Raw genomic sequence first — 23,126 nt, 5'->3', positions numbered from 1 at the left:
GGGACAACCGATTACATACGAGTATAAGGGCATTTTCACTTATTTAAATAAAGTGTACATTAACTTTTTCGAAAACCATCAACTTTTAGGTTATTTCTACTCAGAATCACGAAGATTAAAAAAAAATGTGCCCAGTTTTGTGACGCATTTTGTATGGACCGACAAAAACCTGACACTCAAAATTTATATGAAAAACTGGGGATACTTTTGTCTTTTTTTCATTCAATAAATAGTACTCGTGATTCTGAGTCGAAATAACCCTTATTTTAATTCTTTTTAGAGATACCTACTAATTAGTAATTAATAATTATTAAACTTAAAAAAAAAAATACTTACAAGCTACTAAAGAATATATACAAATATATACTACTATACATGAAGACCATTGTACATTAGAATAACATCTCTGTAACTCATGACCAACAATAAATATTTTGATTGATTGATTGATTGATTAAAATAAACCCAAAAGTATCTACTTTTGGGTTATTTCGACTGAAAAAAAGTAGGTAAATGGTACCATTTTTTCTAAAAACTCCATCAATGGCTTGTTAGATTTGACAGATGAATAAATCCATAACTCCTTGCCCTCAGGTGTTCCATCTCCGCGATATCCGCTGGGAGCGGCCCCGGTTCCTGTCCAAGTCATTCCTGGCGTTCGTGACCTTCAACCTGATCAGCTACTCGCTGCTGGCAGCCGAGGTGCTCACCACCAACGTTGCCGACACCACTGCTAAAGAGAAGGTAACTCATATACCTGCGATACCCGCTGGAACGGCCCTGGTTAGTCCAAGTCATTCCTGGCGTTCGTGACCTTCAACCTGATCAGCTACTCGCTGCTGGCAGCCGAGGTGCTGACCACCAACATTGCTGACACCACCGCTAAAGAAAAGGTAACTCATATAACTGAGATATCTGCTGAGACACGGTTCAAGTAAAAAAAGTGTAGTCGGCTATAGCCGCAAATCATATTCCAAAAGAGGAGTAAAAAGATTTGTGACCTTAGCTGACTTTAGCTAAAGTCGCATATTGCTTAACTCTTTGGAGTTCAGTTAGCAGGCGTTAACCTCTTGAGGTTTGTGACTTTGCCGACGATGTGTCATACTACGGTCAGACTTATCTGAAATTCCTAAAGAGTTTAGTTTCTATATCGCACTATTGATATTTTGTTTCGTGAATTTAACATCACAAGAACAGGATAGATATGGTAAGGTCGACTGGGGTACCTAAATGCAACTATGGGGTTATTGCATCTATTTGAGTTTTTGTTTTAAACAACGTGAATTATAAAAAACTGTCATCTAGTGATAAAAGCCTGAGCTACTTGGAAATAAAACGTAACACAGGGGGCGTTCCGACCAATCGCATTCGAGAAATAAATTGTTGATAACCTCATAGTTGCATTTATCCCGGTTGACCTACCTACTTGTAATAAACTTAACGTTTGGCGAAGTTTACCAAGTTACATTTTAGTCCTTTGTTTAAATTTAATGTACATTAAACTTTTTAGATAGTGTTAAGATGCTAACTTGTGTCGGTATTATAACTCTTGTATTATTTGTTCAGTAAATGTAAGATGTAAGATTGTATCGATTTGTCGATTCAACCCAGACGAAATTGCTTTAGAAGGAGCAAAAAGTTTTACCGAGAATTCAAGCCGCGGGATAGTTTTATTTTTTATTGGGATGGCGAGTACTGTTTGGAATCTGATAAAAAATAACAATCGCCTTCGGACCATAAAGTAATTGGTAGTTTATACGATAACGGTGCATATTGTTATTAAATACAGAAGTTACTGGCCATTCAAAACGAAACATAGACTTTTAAAGGAATTCAAAAGTACACTAATGGCATTATTAATAACGCTTAAATAATAAATAATTGTATTTTATTGACAATTGTATAAATTTTATGTCTGCACACTATTAGGAAATTTATTCAAGCTTTAGCTTATAATCTAATCTCAGTGCACTTGCATCTAACATATTTAGTCGACTCAATGATTATGATCGCACTTTTAGTGCGGACGACGTAAAAACCTTTTTTTTTTTGGACACAGGATGATGTGCAGAGAGCGAAACTTTGGTGCCGATGACAGACGTATGACGTCAAGCTAAATACAGTGTGTTGTTATCTAGATACTTAATCAAATAACAACTTATTACTTAGCCTCTTTAGTTTACTGATATTGAACCTTGAGTTGAGAGTTTTTATACGTACTGGCCACGTATAACTGTCTGTCATGTTAAAAACAAGATTGTTGGAAAAGACAACCAATTTCTGTTTAATTTTTGTATAAATTACCAAAAAATAAATAAACATCCTATATGCGACTTAACGTCATACGCCTGTCATCGGCACCAAAGTTTCGCTCTCTGATGATGTGGTAAATATAAGTTTTACGAAACTTGTTACCGTAAGGTACGATTACTTATTTAATAAACTTGTGTTTTAGTTTATAGGTACATTGTCTTAGTAATCATACCAAACGTAGATGTATCATAAACACCATGCATGCATTAGTAGATGCCAGCATGTATTAGTAGATGTGTAGTATATTGATATTGTCAAATGTTTTTGTAGAGTGTTAAGACGTTATGTGTTCATTTCAAGTGGCGATGGCGTTTAATTAAGGTTTATAAGTGTTACTTTTTTACAAAAAACTATTTGAAATTATCCTATGTGTGGTTTCGGTACTAAAATTTCGAGCCCCTGATTATGATTAACGTAACTCACAGAAAATTATCTTCTCATACAAAAGCATTTTTGCGAAAATAATTAGTTATGATCACAGATGGTTTGATGTATCAAGCAACCATCCCTAAAATAGTCTCCATACATATTTAATAAATCAGTTTTGTTTTTATCGGTAAACATGTTTTGTTTATGGCATTTTGCTGTTAAACTTGGCACTTGAATACATAATCCGAAAATTGCTTATGTATGATGGGGGTGTAGAGTTGAACGGCAAACGTAAGATCATGGATATGCTGATAACTTGGGGTTCATGGCTCAAAACAAATGGCATCTGGAGGTCATGGGTCATGAGCAGGAAGAAGAGAAGATTGGTCTCAGAATCGACCACTAGAAAACAGCATATCTCCTAATGAAAAGGTATGAGAATATCAAAGTAAGAAGAGAAGACCTAGTAGTCGGAGCAACACCCACAAAGTTGTAGATCAGAGGGTTGCTCAGTCAGTAATTGATACCAACATTACCAACCGAAGGAAAGAGGGGACAGTCACTCAGGCATACCTATCATTTCCGGTTGATCTCATCCTGCTAACGATAAGTACCTGCACAGACATAATCTCGTAGCCAGGATTATTCACCAGCAACTTGCTCTTCTATACGGCCTTGTGGGCCGCGAAGTACCGTACTACAAGTAAATTACCTGCGTCAGTTCTCAAAAATGGTCGTGCCACGCTCTATTGGGATTGATATGTCATCACTGACAGGACTATTGTAGCCAATAAGTCTTGACATCGTGATAATAGATCGATCGCAACGTTGGGTTAGCTCGTTGACATCACCATCCCCCATGACGAGAATCTCGTGAAAGGCTCTCTGTTATCTCTGCATACTTAAGGCCGTTCCATCGGTTTGCCACTGTCTTTGTCACATTTCGCAAGAAAGAACGGGAAAGAACATACGCGCCAAGTGTCAATTTTGATCGAATTTTGTCGGTTTTTATTTATTTTAAAAATTACTATGAAATTACTATTTATGTTAAGATTGTTTTTTCTTCTTTTTTTGTTTATAGTATCACATAATAAATAACCGAGTAAAGTAGGATTAAAAGTCCGAGTTAGAGGTTACTTTGGGAATTAATTGTATCGAGCGAAGTGTCATAATTCGTGTATCGGAAGCTATGTTGTTAAAGATAATATAGTCAAGAACTACATATATTTTTTCCACGTCTACGAATATCAACGTCTCTTAGAAAAACATGATCATATCAGGAGATTTTTCGCCTTCTGGCTCAGGGAACCGCCTTAAGCGATTCGCCTAATTTTGACGTTTATGGCACCTAAATATTTAGTGATAAAAAAAGGTCTAAATAATTTACCCAGCTGAAAAGTTGGATGAGTGTTATAATATACATATCAATATAGAAGCATACTGACAGTATTGTTTGTCCGCAGAGCTTCTATCAGCACGTGTTCAACGGCTGCTACGCGGTGCTCCTCTTCATCGTGGTCACCTTCTTCCTGATCTACGGCGTCGAAGTCTATTTCAAGGTAAACCATATTTTTTTAATAATAATCAATTTTTATTTCAGGTTCGGGAATGTTTCTGTTATTTCTATTCAGAAACGCGAGTCTTTTCAATCCTAATAGCCCTAGTATGTGAAAAACCTGTACTAAAATTTCCATAAATTTTTATTTTTTTCCATTCTATTTCCGTCATACCAAAGATACTCCGTAATAGATGGATACAGTCTAAGGAAAAAACGTGCCACGAAAATCAAGAAAAATTGATTCTCAAACAGATGGCGCCATTACCTTTTGCCTACTCTCGGATAGATGGCGTTGACGGTTTCGTTTGTTATTTAACAATTTTAACGCATATCAGTGAAAGAACATGGGTCAAAATCATATAAAAATAATTAATGCAAATAAAAAAAAACATTTATCCATATATAAATACATTTTATGTTATTTTTATACATCTACATTTTTAGTTTTAATCATGTGTCGATAGATGGCAGCGAATTTACTGTAGCTACAAAATTTATTATGCCAGTACCGTGAGTACCGCTCTATCCTATTATATCCTCTTTGCCCGTATGGACGATTGAAGCATCGGTGTTTAATTCACATCTTTCACATATTTTACGCTTACGAATAAAGATAGAGGTATAAATCCTTACCTACTCAAACCGATTAGGTAATACTCTCGGGTTCGGTATTAACCCTTAAATATAAATGATATATTTGTACTGCTGGACAGAGTAAAGCCATTATTAATATTCAGTTTCCATTATGGTTTGTACTCCGGTTTACAGAATCGGAATATCTATGAGACCTGGATCCAGAAAATTTCGTAATAGCTTTATAGGTGAATGTAAAAAAAAACACAAAAACCGCCAATTTTCGTACCTTTGTATATTGGTTGAACTCTTCGTATTTAAATATATTAAATGTAAAGAAACAAAGCCGCGTAATCTAGCCATTCTCGTTTTTAATGTTCTTTTATTTGAATGATTAAGTGTTTATCGATCATTTTCATTGAAAGGCTTTTAAAAATATATGACACTCATGTAGTAATGTGTCAAGGCCCAAAGGCAATCAAGCTAGACAGGTTTACCACCCAAACCGCACACAATGGGACATTATGTGCTAGGTGTTCATAAGCATCTTTTAAGGGAATGGTATTGACATTGAAATGATGATAGTCGATTGTTTGTTGTTAATGTCACGCAGAAAATATCCTCTAGTCTTCCTCGTTTTTCAATCATTTGTCTTATTTCCTTTGTCTATTACCAGTGGCTATGGGAGCTGTACACTCTTATAACCCTTAAGTCCTTTGTGACAATTTTTGCCATTTAAGCATTTAAAAAAAACGAACCTGAATCATTTAGAATAATTTATTCATCAATTGTGCATTACAGGTAATGAATACAGGTGTTATAAACAGTTTGTTCTCTGTAATATGTCTTGCGACGTACAATGATTTTGGTTACCTAGCGCATGCAATATTATTAGAAATGTCACTATATTTAAAATGCTCACGAAATTTCACGAGAATCGGTTGAGGAATGCGTCCGCTAGAGGAGAACATCATTCAATCAATAATTAGGTCAATAATCGTAATTCAGCCAATAAAAAGTGCGAAATTAAAATAATATACCTACCAGTTTATGCCTGAAAGATCTTTAAGCAATTTTACTAATAACTTTGTACTTACCATTTCGTCTGTTAATATATATCAAAGATAGATATAACTCCGTAATAGATGGATACAGTCTAAGGAAAAAACGTGCCTCGAAAATCAAGAAAATTTGATTCTCGTTCAGAGGGCGCTACTAGTTTTGACCTACTGTCGTATAGATGGCGTTGACGGTTTCGTTTGTTAGTTAACAATTTTAACGCATATCAGTGAAAGAACATGGGTCAAAATCATAAAAATAATTAATGTAAATAAAAAAATCATTTATCTATATTTAAATACATTTTATCGTATTTTTATATATCTTCATTTTTAGTTTTAAAGTGTGTCGACAGATGGCAGTGAATTTACTGGGGTTACAAAATTTACTATGACAGTACCGCTCTAGTATAAGTTACTCTATGTATATATTAAAATAAGTCCCCATGCATATTTAATGTAGCGTATAACAAGCGGCGTGGTCACTCAGAGTATATACTGCACCCGGTGCTGAGTTTGTATAACAAGAACCTGGAATTCCCGGTTCTGGTATTGTATTTGTATAAAATACCGGGACCACTCCCTAATAGTCCAGAGTTGGCGAATGCGTTAACGCGCTATTCGCAAACCATATGAGTTAAGATCGTTAACTGCTCACGTGCACTTCGTAGTACTTACTATTGTGGCGTACGTGTAGTGCATGAACGTGCCGCAAATCGTCATTCGCCAGATCTGGACGGACCTTTGTGTGGTTAATGTTATTGGTAACACGAAAATTATCTGTGCAGCTTCGCGGCGAATTTCTAAAGGAGACAAAGGTGTGCACAGTGATACAGCCACGGCCGGGACCTTCATCCGCGGCAGATGATGACGCACAAGCCACGCTTGTCACCAAACAGGTAACGATATCTATTAATCTTTGAAATACCCTTCTGTTTTCTGACTGATGCGCTACAGCTTTCTACCGCTTGAGTAAAGACTTGGACACACTGATAATTTCGAAAGACGAAGGCTAACTATTAAATCTCTATAGATTTGTTTCGTGTACCACATTTCACGTTCACCTGTTCATGTTTGTCAAATAAAGTCTATGCAACAGGGCGTTCAAACGGACATGTCTCGCGGCGGAGCAGTCGACCCCCGCTCGGTGGACCACTCCCAACTCCACCAATCCAGGGTCGGGCTCGTCAGCCAGGCTTTGATGCTGATCCTCATTGCTGGGTTCCTCGCCTCGGAGACGCTCAGCGAGCTGTGGAAAACTAAGTAAGATTTGTTTAGTTTAGGATTCTCAACAACAATCCATGGTTAGTCAGCCAGTCTTTGATACTCTTCGGCGTGGGTGACTTCGCTTCGGACAAGCTCTGCGAGCCTTGGAAAACCAAGTGAATAAGTGTCCTAAGCTTTTATACTCTTTATAGCGAGGTTCCTCGTTAAGGAAGCGCTCGGCTTGCTGTGAGAGAACAGTTGAGCCCATTGTAGTTCAGAACCCAACTCCAATTTGCTTGCCTGGTCAGCCAGGCTTTGGTGCTCATCCTTCGAATGCCTCGAAGACACTCGTAACTTTGCTTAGTTCGTGACTAGATCTATATGTGTAAAACTGACCCCTAATAATATTTCATTTTATTCCCAGAGTCCCAGTGGTATCTCGCAACTGGCACGACCTTGTGTTCCGCCTAGCCGAGATCGGGGTCGCGCTATGGTTCCCCTGCGTCCTGTGGAACTCCATGGCACCCGAGCGACTCTGGCTGCTGAACCCTCGGCGCCTGCTGGCGCGTCAGCTCGACGATGCCAAGCTGCAGGAATTGTTGCAGCATCATCAGGACGTTAAGGTAATGTTCTCGCCCGTCCCTTCCTCCTCTTACCCCTCCCCCAAGCAAAACCACGGGTACTGGCGGGTAACGTGGCCACACTGCGTTTCTGCCTTCTTCCCATGCCACTCGTCGAGTGTGTGGCCGGACTATAAGGTACTGTCTCTCCCCCTTCGTCCCTCCCCCAAGCTTCAACAGAACCGCCAATGCAGGACCAATGAGACGCTAAGGTACCTTAACGTATATTGGGGAGGTTTATGGTATAATGACAGAAATAAAACCCCCATTAAGATTGGTAACTGTCTTTTAGTTAGTAGTCAGTAATTATGCGGGCAAGCCATTAGGAGTTCAAAATGATATGCGAAGACCATTGTGAACATCTTGCCCGCTTAGTAACTTCCGTTGCTAACTGTACGTACATAATTTGCATAAAGTAATACCGAAGAAAGCATATCTAAAGTGGGTAGAATGTTCTCAATTGAGATTATCTTGGTCAACGCAATAATTCACAGGAAATATCACACTGACCTGACTGATAGCATTAAATTAGATAATTAATCGTTCATTTGGCGCGTATGAATACAAATGTTTACTGTCAGTACTGTTGACAAGATCTTAAGTCAACGCTTACACTGTTTAGGGTGAAAGGTCTTGGTAAAATGTTATCGGGATGAGTTATTTTTATCATGTATGGTTACAATCTCCTTTAGAGGAGAATGCTGAATTGCGCATTATGTCAACCTTCAGCCAAAAACGTCACTTTTGACACTGACAGATCAGAATCAGATCAATATCATATCAGTATCATATCTGAATGAGATTTAATAACTAAAACTCGAATTGGCCTGTTATTGTGACAACAGTTTTGAAAGTGGAAGCAAAAAATTTACTTCCAGTGTTTGGATACAAAATTAACCTGTATGATGATAATCAGGCCAATTCGAGGTTTAGTTATTAGATCTGTTTCCAATCTGATGTGTCAGTGTCATAAGTGACGTTTATAAGTGACGTTTTTTGTTTAAGTTGATCATATTGGACACAGATCTAATAACTAAAACTCGAATTGCTATGAATTCTGAATGTCGTATTTTTAAAGTTGCCTGAATATAACGCGAAATTTATTGAGATTTTAGAGTGTGGCCAAAAAATACGTTGATAAAGTTATCTCTAATTATTTTATTAAGTACTTACGTAACTAGTACAAAATAGGTTAAAAATTAAAACTAGTCTACAGATATTTTTGAGCATCTGAGCCGATCTATTATTATCCGTACAACTGTTTAGGGTTGTTAATTTAATAAATTTAAAACACGATTATAATGTTTATTCTTCTTAACGGTTATGCGGAGTTTAGATATACCTATACATAATGTCGTAATATTTAAAATATTATTACCATTAACGGTAAGTGTTTATATACAATAGTTGATTTAGAGACCGGTAGGATAGTTGAGTCATATAATTGAATGTAAATCATAATACGGCAATTTTCACATCCATTTGAATACGTAAAGTAAAATTACTCAATATTGTCTATTTCCTTGTTTCTGGATACGAGTTAAGCTAGAAAATATAGTAAATAATATTTGTCCATGATTACCTATGCATTGAAAAAATAGACGTATCAATGTCTAAACATGACTTTTGGACTCCAGTAAAGAATTAAATCGGTTATATTTGTCTTACTTTCAAGGAATTAGTTTGTTATACCACTTAAGTAATTTGTTGACTAACATTGAATTCACCCCACATTAAATTAAAGGACATTGAATCAAAGGTCTGTTTTTTGTTGTTGTATGCCTTTATTGTCTCCAATTTGGAGTATCTGGACACCATCCAGACGTGTTTTGTTTTTGTTTTTTAGGTGAAAGGTTAGTACGTTCGTTTTATCGAATGTAGGTGAAAGGTTTAGTCCGTCCGTTTTTTTATGTAGGTGCAAGTTTAGTCCGTCCGTTTTTTGTATGTAAGTGAAAAGGTTTGAGTCCGTTCGTTTCCGCTTTTGGGTCGTCGAAGTCTTCAGCTTAAATGCTTTCTGTTCTTGCTTGAGTTTTGTCAATATCAAGCCGCTATACGAGTATATATATATATATATTATATATTTTACTTATTCCAATGACTGATTTGTATTTATTAACTAATATATCGTTTTTAAACAGTCCAAAATGACATTCATTAAACTTTGTTTTCACCGAAAGAAATCTATCCGATAATACCATAAATTTCTTATCAAATGTTCATAGAAAAACCATAAAGTTTTTATCGCTATGCATAAAACTTCTTACTTTTCATGTTTTAAAACGACTCGTTGATGTTTTTTGAGAAAGTATATTTTACTTTTAAAAAACTATTTAAACGATGATTTTTTTGCCAGTTGAATATAATTTTCGACAGTCATCATTGGTATTGGAAGTCACAAAGGCACCGACATTTTGTAAGGCACCGCCGCCATTATCTCTTAGTCTAACCTCAAAATGTCTCCCCAGTGGATAATAAGCGCGCATATCAGCGAGCTGTCATGGCGACAGAAGGCTCGGCTGATCTCGTACGTGATTGGCTACTGGCGTTGGGCGTTATGCAGAGTGTTGCTAACCTCGTTGTTGCATCGTCGCTGTGAGGTGTTGCCTTTGCCTTGGAGGAGTTTGGTGAGTTTGGGAAAGATAGGCCCGTGGTTCTTAACATTTGATTCATCTGTGATGTATTAGGGAGAATGATATTTAAACTAATTTTGAGAAAGCAAAAACATTATTAAGAATAACGGTTTTAGGTGCGTAAACTTGCGAGTTGAAAGCGCCTCGCCTCGCTTTCATCTCGCTTGCAAATCGCTAGTGTGATAGGGCCTTTAGACCTAATGCAATTAATATAATATAGTTGCTTTGGTATTATAGTGTAACCCGGTCGAATTAAAAAACCGCAAATCGATGTACAGGTTAGCCGTTTGGCACACGCATACTAGAGGTCAATTTCGGCCATTCTTTTTTTAATTAAAACAAAAAAGAATTTTCGAAACATACCAAGTTTGGGCTCCTCCAGATACGATATGGCTGATTTTTTTTGTACAATAGACCACAAATGATACGTGATATCCTCATATCCAACCCCGAGAAAGCAGTTTTGAAAATAATATCATTAACATTTTTTTTTTACAATGTACTAGAGGTGCTAACAGTATCTGGAGAAGCCCGAACTTGGTATGTTTCGAAAATTCTTTTTGTTTTAATTAACAACAGTCAACAATTTTGTTTTGTATGCGTGTGCCAAACGGCTAACCTGTACGTCGATTTGCGGTATTTCTTTGGAATTGGGGTCGAGCGGCTTCCGCTAAGAATATATCAGTACTAGATCTCAACTAATGCAAATTAAAATTAACGCCTTTTTTACGCGTCTTACTGCTAAAAAGAAATTTACAAGGTTCAAATTCCTTCGTTTCTAATGACGCCTAGACACACGATGAGACACAAAATCGTAATAACCCCTTTCTCATTGCAGCAGTCAGACGTCGAGACAGACTCGCTGGTGGGCAGCGTCGGCTCCGCCCGCGACTGCTGGATATGCTACGACAGCTCCCGGCCCGAGCCGCTCATCCACCCATGCCGCTGCACCGGAGACGTATCCGCCGTGCACCACGACTGCCTCAGCCGGTGGCTGGGAGAGGTAACCCCCCACCCCCACCCCCCATGCGAACCAATCACGAAGATAATCCTTAAGGTCATTTGAGCACGACATCAAAATCATGACAATTTGTTAAATCTGAATTGAGTTGACAAATATAAGCTAACTCTGCACCAACATTGACGGAGCAAAGTGTGAAGTGTCATTCTTCCACATTCTGTCATTGCAAAGTCCGTTTTGAGTTAACTTGGTCCGACTTTAGGTACCCTTGAAATCAAAAGTTATAAAAACACGGTGTATTTATTTTGCAGAGTGTCAAAACACCTGACGGCTTGAAATGCAAGGTGTGCAACACGCCCTACATCGTCCAGGAGACTAGCAGGCATGTTCAACATTTAATATTTTTTCTACTCGTGGTTACTGGTATACTGGTGGTTGTGGTAAACTGTAATTGCATACTTTTCACTATGGGCTCAACTATAATGTCTTATTACGAAACACTTTATTCAACTGAAATTAATTCGAGTCGCGTGTGAAAGGCCAAATGATAGAACAAAAGACATAAACGCGCTACTATTTAATGAATAAGAAGTGCGTTGATGTCTTTTGTACCATCTTTTTATCTACTGAAGTACCTACCTAATTTTGTTTAATAATTTAGATTTTATAGTAGAAAAAGTATTATTTTAGTGGCCTCACACAAAACAATATTGTATACAATAGTGATATAATCAAGCTTTTCAATCCCGTAAACACGGTACTGGACTGAAAAGCTCTTTATTATATCACGATGGTATAAAATACTATTTATTCATTCAATACAAATTTTATGTCTTTCCCATCACGGAACAATGGTGTTCCGGACCTTTGGGAGGCGTGCGCGGAGTCGAAGCCAACACGTAAAGGCCCTTTTGACACTTTAATGAAATGTAAGGGGTACACCGGGCGGATGCTGCCCTTGGCCATGTCATGGAACAGACGCAGAGGCAGCACCCGCCAGGGTGTAAGGACGATTGAGAGTTGATGGAATCTAAAATTAACTAGGTTATTGGGTGAAAGCGATGGACTAAGTACTGAGCTGATGGGTATTTCCTGGTTTGGAATCTTATGCTTAAAATTATAACAAATAATAATTAGTAGATTCTACAACAATGGCATAAAGCCATGCCTCGTTGCGCTCGAACCAATAAACTGCCTCGGATAAAAATGGACATTTATGCCTGAGTTATAAATACACTATGCTTTTCACTTCGAGTGTGAGTAAGATATACAAAAATATCCAATATTTTAGGTTATTTTACCGTATTTATTAAAGCCTTAAGTAAATTGTACTCGGTTGTGTCGGGGGCGCGGGGCACGCCGGTCGGGCGCGCCCCGGCAGGGCTGGCAGTTTGTATGGCAGATTTTGGACTTTATTGCTACGTCAATAAGGGTCGTAATAGATGATCTTACTTTATGCTCTAGAACATAATAAACAACTTTATGTCGTCTACGCACGACTTAAAGTCGAACTTTACGAGCATGAGAAGTGAATAATATATTAATTGACAGGGTGGAGTGGGAGCGCGGTTTCACGGTGGTGCACTGGGTGCGCACGGCGCTGTGTGTAGCGTGCATGTGTGGCGCCGCCGCCGCCGCCTGGGTCGCAGTGCAGTTGTCCACATCCCCAGTCGTGAGGGTGCTTGCTGCCGGCGCTGCCTCACTTGTGTGCTACGTGGCTGTGAGGTAATGCTAATGCTAATAATACCTACTGTATCTTCCTAACTTTACTGTATGTTCCTTTAATAGGGGATATTACTGCAGTGTTCTGCCACCAGAGTGCAGGACTAGCCTTTTTAGTAAACCATAGAGTAACTTATACATACTGTACCTTTAACAGGTTTTTGACAAGTTTTCAGAGATAATAAAATATGACATTGATGCTTACAGAGGACCTACCGGGAAACCCGAATCCGAAAATTCGCTATCTGCCTCTTTATCATAGACCCTCAGATTGTGGTAGTGGCGCCCTGGCGCCTCGGTAATGGCACTAATGTCGCATGATATTATAAATAGTGATCGGTACAAACGTTTTAATTTCATCACAGTTTTGTTGAGGTAAAGGAATATGTGAAGTAAAATTCAGCTGAAATTATTAATTAATGTTAATAACCTTCATATGAACCTTAATTGACCGTCTCCTTTAAAATTGTTACTTTACTTTAACTCGACCACGCTGCCGTGAAATTAAAACGTTACCGATCACTGCTTATAAACTGGAATAGATGTCATATACTTAAAAAAAGGCCTCAAGGTCAAAATATTGAATAAAAATAATTTGATTTGTACCCTAGTTGTCGTATGATATTATTTGAAAGCAAGTATAGAGATACAAAATAATCATAATATGCAGTCCGAACGAGATGTTCTTATGGAACTTCCATAAGAAGAATCAGAGTATATAGAATAGGATGTGTAAACATTCACCTCAACTTACATTTTTACCAACCATAAACTTAGAAAATCCCTTCGTTTCAGATTCCTTGGCATGAACACCGTAACAGCCTATCAAAAGGCCAAGATCTCCTCTCTTCGCATCCTCACAGAACCAACGGATGCCCCACAAGATGACCAGCTAGCTACAATTAGCAAGACGGTCACCGTCGAGATCGCGTCAAAAGCGGTGTTGGAACGGGCTCTAAAGGGGGAGATCAATAAATAAACGTATTGTGAACGGTGACGTTTAAAAACTGTGAAGTGACAGCCCTGAATCGAAAGCTATAGCGCAATATCAGCTAATTAGAGAGAAGATTGATGCGGTCCTGTGCTCTAAAAGGGGGGACACACTATAAACTGTGTAATAGTGTTGTGAACAAAAAAACAGCGAAGTGACATGAATCATCACGCTGGATAGCGCAAAAAGTACTAGCGATCATCAGGAAGACGGCCACCGAGCTTCTAAAGCGGTTATCGAACGAGCTCTATGGGGAGTAATCAATAAACGGTGGTGTAAAACTGCGTTTTAATGACGCCTGATTTATTGACACCCCTAAGGACTAATGTTCAAATGGTCTTGCGACACCCCTAAGTTAAAAAGTAACGGGGTTTCGTTGAGAAGTGAGTGACGTCTGAGAAACTAAATGATCAATATTTTAGTGTCTACCGCTTGCCGATTATTTGATGAGTGAGCTCTGAACGCCAAGCAATTGCATCAGCAAAAATGACTGTTGCTATCAATTTTAGTTTGTGAAATTTGCAGTAATGTACTGTCGAAAGCGAGATGATGTTCAAAGTGAAACGTAAAATAAATGTGTGACGAAATAGTTATTTACGATACAAGTGCGGTAAGTAGGAAATTCGCATGAGTGGTGATAAATTAAAACACGACCGAAGAGTGTTTTAAATCGAGTTGCGAATTACCTATTCGCATGTGTATTGTACAACGTTTTACAGCACATATGGCCCTTTAAACTTTCGACATAGGCACGGAAAGTGCTCATTCCCTCACTAGTGCAGGAAAGTAGCACCATATGTACTGTAAAACTTATTTGTAAAAGGTTACATTAATGTAACCGATTAAAGACATTTTATCTATTACTATAGATGAACCTTGGGTAACTTTTAAACAAAAGTTAAGTAGTAATATGTGATGAGGGGTTTCTTACACTATGTACACTACATGACATCACAGTCCCAGAGCTAAGACCTTATTCATGGTCTTAATGCTGTTTTTCAAGATTGTAGCTAATAACCGTTTGTATGAAATAGTAATACCAATTACTTTCTCACTCTAACAGGCAGTTTTAACGCTGCGAAGATTAAATCCATCTCTAGCACTCGTGCAGTACCTGTTAACCGAGCGATAGAGATGGAAATAAAGGTGTCAAAGTGCAGTTATTGAAACCTCTCATTGACTTCAAGCAATAAAAAAAGCTATAGTCACCATCAAAAAGTGACGGCTAAAGTGGCCAAATATATCGAAGCCCACCTTTGTGACCATAAATAAGTTTTTTGAAAAATTAAATTTTTGGTACAAGCTTTTATCGCTGACTGTATTTTTCTTTCCACAGGCAACTAATACTCTTCGAGACAATTCTATAAACCCCAAACACAATTGGGTTGGAGTTCCTGTGGCCACCTCATGTCTCCATCTGCATCATCAGATCAGCTCGATGGTACCATAATATTGCATTGTCACCCGACTTACATATCTATGCAAATTTTCAGCTTCATTGGAAGTTGGGAGGTGGGTCAAATTTAACTTGCAAGATTTGACCCGTACAAACAAACGTACATTGCAAGTTAATAAAAAGCTTGTAAATATATGGAAGTTTCCGATGTATTTGGCCACCTTATCCGCTGCTATTTGTTACATATGTGTATTTTTATTTGGTAAAAAGACAGCGATTGAGTGATAATATGCAATAATATGAGTTATCTTTTGTAACTGACTTGACAATGGATCTGTTTGATCATTCCTTTCCAATCTAACTTTGATAAGGTGTTAAAATGGGAATTTACATAGGTCACTAGATAAGTTTTGCAATAGACAAATATGAAACACAGGAGGCATATCACGTATACTTTTTAAAACTATATTTCCATAGACAATATTTGGCGGGAGAACATTCTTTGTAAATCTATTTATAAAAAAATAGAATTAAACTTTGTATGAAATGAAAATATTGTATAAAATATTCGTATCAATTTTATAAGCAAATTTAAGAGAAAAGTAAATATTTTCCCGCCAAACATTGTCTATGGAAATATTTTTTTTTAAAGTATATGTGATATGCCACTTCTTTGTTTCATATTTGTCTATTGTAAAACTTACCTAGTGACCTATGTACAAACATTGGCCCAGTGTTTAGCAATAATATGAAACATTTACCCATTCCTGATTTTTAAATCGTGGAACTCAAATGCTGGTCACGGCACCAATTGATATACACTGCAGTCCAAATAACTGGTTATTTTTTATGTTGTCATGGTGCTGATTTTAATAAAGCATTTACGCAATAAATGAAACTGATTTAAAGTTATTTTTAAGGTGTCTATAGACAAGTTACCCATTTGGTACAAATGTAACGAATATATCACAGAAATTCGTAGTTTCTTGTTTTATTTATATCCTTAACGTATTGTTTTTCGTATATTATGTATAATTGATAATTAAATAGGGGTCACGGACAATCAAAACATAACTGTTTTTTAGTATTTTTTGCAAAAAAGGTATATTTTCGTTATTTATGTTTTTACGGATAAGTGCATGCTGGTCTTGCAAAGCATTTTTAATGGAAACACATTTTAAAATTATTTTTAGTATATTCACACTGTCATTCATCTCTAAAAGATGAAAGTGTGACATTTGAGAAAAGTGCAACATTAGCACGGCTACCACGAGTTGGCGTTTGACATTTACGTTAGCGTCCGCGTTAAGCGATCGCATTCCCTCTATCGCACCAATACATCAATGTGAGCGAGATGGACTGCGATCGAGTTTACGCTGTCGCTAACGTAAACGTCAAGTGTCAACTCGTGGTAAGGCTAAGCAGACAGTTAAATAAAGTAGAATTGTCAAAACTCTCGTTTCTTTCTCGTAAATATTTTCTAAGTCGATTCATTTTATATTAACAATAATTCCGTGTTCCCCAATTCTTAAGAGGCTGGTAATAATTAATTAAAAATTATATAATTAAGTAAAAAAATTAAATTCAAGTGTTTTGGATTCATGTGCAAACAAAGTTATGAATAGAAATCTGAGTGCCAAAGAAGAGAAGTGCCTTTTCCAGGCATAGTACGATTTATGGACCTCGTACTATAAGCGCCAATAGAATTTCAGCCTAAGCATTTCGATTTAAGGTTCGTATTAGAACTTTTCGGTTCGAGCACTGTCGGAAAATTAATCATCAAAGCTGCATTAATTGGAATATATTTGGTTTTTTTTGGGAAAACTTTGTAGATTGGTGCGGCCTGGAAAAGGGTTACTCGTAATTGAAGTTTTGCTATATTTTCATGCGCTAAATTAATGTAGAAATTAATATTTAACTTATAATCATTCGAGTGTTATGGACTGTCAAATGGTAATAAATATTTTTAATTCAGCTGTGTAAAGAGAGAATCGAGTTCAAATAGTTGTCAAGTAGTAATAAATCAAGAGATCAATTCAAGGATTTAAGTTATACACGTTATACGTGACAATATTAAGATTGCCTACTGGAAAAAAACCAATTGCTAATAGAATATCGCTATATATTCCTTCCAGGCAAAAAGTCCCACTTTGTCGCTTGCCATAAGGACGCTTTGACAGGTTATTCATATAAAGATACAGGCAAATCTGGGACCATTGACTAGACTTTGACACATTTAGCCTTTTGGACGCTTTCCGTTTTAAACAAAAACGTCACTCACACGCCAAGGACACGGGCGCAATCGAGCTAATGTAAACCTTACTCAAAAGTGTGAAGGTTACTTTGACAACGTACGCCATATCGCTTGTAGTAAAGTTGTTCATGGCGTTGTGAGCACGACGCCTATAGGTGTTTTTGGCGTTCAAAAGGTTAAAAGCAGAATTTTGTTACAGTCAAGTTATATTTTTAATATATTTTTTTATGTACGCTCGTACGTCTCATTTGAGTAGCTAAATAAGATATTAGATAACTAGAGATTGCCATTTTCCATCTATATGCTTATTAAAACTTAATATGTATGTATGGAATTGAAAATTATGTGAAAATGTAAGAGAAAAAAATATCCCAAAATTTTATAGGTATAACATTTAATTTAGACGGTTGGTGATCAGTTCGATGTGGTTGAAGGTTTGGCTTCATCAAACTGCAAGTCTACCACGTGTTGGTATTTGGCATTTACGTTAGCGACTGCGTGAACTCGATCGCATTCACTATCGCACCAATATATCAGTGCGAGCGAGATGCACTGCGATCGAGTCCAGTAGCAGTCGCTAACGTAAACTTCAAGTGTCAACTCATGGTACGGCTACTGATTTGCGTTACACTCGGTAAGTTAAAAAAATTAAAACTGGGCTACCGTCTTAGTTGAGTGACTTGAGTGATAGAGGACTATAGTTTACTATTTGCAAATTTAGCGCGTGAATGAATGAATAATTTGTATGTTTAATACAAATACCATTTACAATGTAATTTAAATACATTCTACTTTTTAATGACCAGAAAAAATATGATAGATATTGAATTCGCGTATAGCATTTCCAAATTGTACCAGAATCAAATAGGAATTAATATTGATAAATGTAAAAAGATGGTAAGTGCCATATTTTCATACAAATCGGGAGACCATCAAGGACCACGGATTTACTGTGATAGAATATTTACAGGTATTATTTATTGAAGAAAGGCATCGGAATTAATTGCCTAATTAAGCCTCTTTCTATATCACAAAACAGAAAATGAAAGTAATGGTCAAGTATTCTGTAATATACATTTAACGAAAAATTGGCAAAAATATGTACAACGAAAAGTAGAATGGCCCAACTACGTACGTAGTCTACGGTGCTATCTTACTCCCAAGTAGACCATACGCTTGTTTTCTAATATAGCGCTATGAAAAAAATCTTGTAAATGGTATTTGCATTTAATAAAAATATAACTTGCCATTAATTATATAAAAATCGCCAAAATTCACGTTCTGCTTGTATTCTTGTCAATTATATTCGATATCATATATTTTTGTGAAAAATAAATCTATTTTGCTATTTAAACTATCAATAGTATAGAAGTAGTTTGCTAGATATCTTCAATTGTACGTATAATATATAGAAACAGGACAGAGTTCTAGTAGAATATGATTATCGGAATTTTTTCATTTACCGATATATTTTTTTACATTTTAGTTTCTCTCATTTGGTCTGAAATATACTTAAAAACCGTCAGTCACCGAATTGTGAAATCAATTTAGAGCAGTTTCAGACAACCGTTTCGGCATTTCGCGCTTACAGTTCGATACATTTGACCTGTACGCGCCTACACGCGCTTCCAATAACGAGCTTATACGCGCGTATAAAATGCTATTCTAAAGCTGCCCTTATAGACAATGTTACAATGAGATAAGATGGTAAATTTTGTTAAATCAGTTTCCTTCTAAACTCCATATTCTACTATAACTTTAGTGTCCCTGTATAAATGGAATAAAGTATACGAGGTAATGAAAATAACACGGTCATAATGGGAGATCAGACTGAAATCGAAATGAATAATTTCACATTGAACAATAAAATAAGTTTTAAAAATATACAAAATAAAATTGTATCCACTTATTTTTTTGCTTTCTATTATTTATAGCAAATAATAATAAAAAACCGGACAAGTGCGAGTCGGACTCACCACTCGCCCACCGAGGGTTCTGTACTTTTTAGTATTTGTTGTTATAGCGGCAACAGAAATATATCATCTCTGTGAAAATTTCAACTGTCTAGCTATCACGGTTCATGGTTCACGGTTGACAGACGGACCGTGTCCCGGTGCGAAGGATCCCGTTTTTACCCTTTGGGTACACAACTCTAAAAATTGAGTCCACGACGACCAAGCTTTTGCAATGACAACGAAGTCATATGTGGCAGTTTTAATATTCAACTCTATTGACACCTATTAAAGTTCAAATTTAAACAAATCATTTAATTTAACAGGTTAATATCAATTATAAAGTTTATAATGACACTACTTTACTTTGCTTAGTTAGACGTTTTGTCCGCCACAGACGGCTGTGGCCGTCGGAAAGTCTTGCCAAGGACGCCAACGACGGCTACAGCTGACAGCCACGTTAATGCAATAGGTACTTACGCGGGACTCCGTAAAGTTCAATTTCGCTTAAATAATCGCGATCGCCTGGCGTCCGGGGCGCGGCATATTCCTTCGTCGTCTGGCGTTCAAAAGGTTAAACTTAAAGAGATAGAGAAGAAAAGAGAGAGAGAGAGAAAAGTAATTTGAGTAGTCAGTCCGATCCCCTGTTTTGCCTAGAAGTAGCGCTATTCCAATTTTCATAGTCTCGTATACTATAGCTATTATAGCAAATTATAAAGAGAGTTAAACCAAGCTAAGCTGGCAGCGATTTTGATAGCCCAGACTGTGCAAGTGTTATTTAACGTCATAATTTCATAGAAGTTGGCGTTTAAAGTGACACTTGGTCTCACTCTATCAGTTTTCATGTAGTACAAATTGAATACGTAGTTTGAATAGAGCTGTTAGAACCGCTTCCTTGATCTCTGGAACTTAAAACTTTTACTTTAACACATTGGGTGCCGGGAACCCGCTTGGCGGGTTCTCTGTTCGTAGTCGCTTTCCAATACAAAGCGGGAAAACGCTGGGATCGGCTACGAGCGTAGCGCTACGAAAACGGCAGTAAATGTCAGGTCAATTCGAACAACGTGATAATTACTAGATACGAGAACAATACGAGATCTAATAGGTGCGTTGTTCTCAACTAGTTATCTTTTGCAGTTCGATTCGAGAAACCAATTGTCATTTCACGCTACAATTATTGTGACGTTTTGGGATATCCATTAGATATCCATTGGATGTCTAAGTAATATCTTAAGCAAATCTTAAAGAGATCGTTCAAGAGGACATTCGGAATCTCGGAAATGTCAAATTAGACATGACTTTCATAAATATCTCGTTATCGTTTCTGTTTCATATCTCGTGGATATCTAGTTGATATCTAGATCATTGTTCGAATTGGCCCGTATGTTAGTGTTTAGAAAAAAATCACTTTATGTCTTATGGATATAGAGTTAATATTTCTTTTAGGGTTTTTCTAATCGTTTAAAAAATTGAAAATGTATTAAAATAATGTAACTAATGTAAGGTTGAGTTTTTTTGTAAATATTCTTCGTAAGAGGTTTCAAACGTGACTGTGGATGTGAAATACAAATAAATATAGATGAGAGTAGATACAGTTGTTTTATTTTTCAAGATCACTTTTCGTTGTTACCTACAGGCTCATTGACAATCTTAACCCTTTTCCATGTTAAAAATGAATGTAAAAGAGTGGAAAAAACTACTTCATGAAAAAATAAATCAAATTCTAATAAATAAATAAAAATTCAATTTATTGCAACTGAGAAATATCTGCCGAGGGCCCAGGGAATCCAGGATATGAGGAGAGCACTAACTAAAACACGTACGTTCGGTATTGCATTTAATCGATCGACAGACATGGTGCAAAATCTACCCTCTATTGTCTACTGTAGAAACATTGTTCGTTCTCGATAGCGTTTGTCAGTGCCAAACTGCTGGTAGCCACAAAGATGACAGAATTAACCTTGTCAAAAGTAATTTATACTGCAAGTAAGTAAATCTGCTTTTTACGACATAGCCTAAAGGCCTTAAAGTTCACGGCCACGATAAGTAGAGATAGCTCCAAAGTTGGCAAGTTCCTATATTAAAACGTAGCACGCAATCTGCAATGTGTAGGCGTTATTACTTTTCATCAATTTCATATCGTGTTCGTGCAATTCAAGGGTTTAAACACATTCACCGCTGAGCTACGGTCGTAGCGCTACGTCATAGGCGATAATGGTTTCCCGGTATATAGCAAAAATGCTTCGTAGAGGCAAAACGCGTACTGTGCGGTTTAAGAGGAATTTCCTCTCGCGGACGCTTCGGCTGTGGAATAAGCTCCCTGCCGAGGTTTTCCCGAGGGACTACAGTATGGGGTTCTTCAAAAAATGAGTGTACAGGTTTTTAAAGGGTCGGCAACGCGCATGTAATATCTCTGGTGTTGCAGGCGTCCATAGGCTACGGTGACTGCTTACCATCAGGCGGGCCGTACGCTTGTTTGCCACCGTCGTGGTATAAAAAAAAAAGACAACGTGTCCGCGGTTACGCTGTAGTACTTATATTTCGTGGCCCACATGTGTGAAGGATCGATCGACCTTGCGGGCTTGGCACGAATCCAGCTGAAATCGATGCTCAGATGCTCAGCTGATATTAAAGGTAACTCTTAAAGTATACAGGATGACTGAAATATACGTATGTATTAGCTAGTAAGACCTTTAGGTATCTTGATAATCACAATAATGTGGGTAGGCTAAGCGATATTTATTTTAGTAAAGTTTATTGCACAAAATATATACAACAATGTACAAACGGCGGACTTAATGCCAATTGGTATTCTCTACCAGTCAACCATAGGGCCAAACAGAGACACAATTGGTGCAGAGAAAAAAAATATATAAAAGAAAAGCAAACTAATATACTACATATAATGACACGCCTTCACTTTGCAAAAAAGCAGTATTCAAAAATTTATTCTGCAGGCCTCAAGGCAGAGTAGCTCCGTAGTAGGCCATAAGTCTAGGAAACCCATAGTGACTTGGTGTGGGGTGGTTGGTGTGGAGTGAGAGTCCTGAGACTTTATATAGTTTCTAAATTATTTAAATAGATCATTAATTTTCGGACCCCGGAAGTGAGCACACCGACCACGCGTAATTAGCGTTATCAGCAGGCATCGTAAACTGCGAGCGAAATCCATTGAAATGACGTATGACAACCAGTTACAACCCTAGTACTTCAATGGATTTCGCTCGCAGTTAACAATGCCTGGTTATATAATAACTGGGTATAACGACACCCCTCTCCATAGTATACACTAGTATTTCAGAGAGACCTCTAATTTGTGGTCGATTTACAAATTTCCTTACTACATATCTCCTTCTTACTATATTAATAAAGTTTAATTTCCTTCGACCACAATTTTTGTATATTAAATTTGTAAACCTAAGCGATCACTGCAATGTCTGCACCCGACTTCCTAGTTATTCGCAAAGTTAAATTACTTTACAATAAAACGTCCAGTATACGTGTAATCTCAGACTGCACATGA

The 23,126-nt window shown here is 37.1% G+C and overlaps 1 protein-coding gene across 3 annotated transcripts in view; it reads left to right on the top strand.

Annotated features, from left to right (window-relative positions):
* Nucleotides 1-21,197, top strand: part of LOC134751107 (uncharacterized) — a 77,946-nt gene extending 56,749 nt beyond the window's left edge. For 2 of the 3 annotated variants that reach the window (XM_063686455.1, XM_063686456.1), the window contains exons 5-13: nucleotides 595-744; nucleotides 4,146-4,241; nucleotides 6,660-6,770; nucleotides 6,971-7,134; nucleotides 7,502-7,700; nucleotides 11,166-11,330; nucleotides 11,600-11,670; nucleotides 12,840-13,013; nucleotides 13,806-21,197. In XM_063686455.1, coding sequence (XP_063542525.1) covers nucleotides 595-744; nucleotides 4,146-4,241; nucleotides 6,660-6,770; nucleotides 6,971-7,134; nucleotides 7,502-7,700; nucleotides 11,166-11,330; nucleotides 11,600-11,670; nucleotides 12,840-13,013; nucleotides 13,806-13,989 — 1,314 coding nt within the window. In that variant the 3' untranslated portion in view covers nucleotides 13,990-21,197. The remainder of the gene's footprint in view (nucleotides 1-594; nucleotides 745-4,145; nucleotides 4,242-6,659; nucleotides 6,771-6,970; nucleotides 7,135-7,501; nucleotides 7,701-11,165; nucleotides 11,331-11,599; nucleotides 11,671-12,839; nucleotides 13,014-13,805) is intronic. The other variant, XM_063686457.1, reaches the window with a different exon arrangement.
* Nucleotides 21,198-23,126: the final 1,929 nt, after the last annotated feature.

This window comes from Cydia strobilella, chromosome 21 (assembly GCF_947568885.1).
Source record: "Cydia strobilella chromosome 21, ilCydStro3.1, whole genome shotgun sequence".
NCBI lineage: Eukaryota > Metazoa > Arthropoda > Insecta > Lepidoptera > Tortricidae > Cydia > Cydia strobilella.
This window is presented reverse-complemented; position numbering and strand designations above follow the sequence as displayed.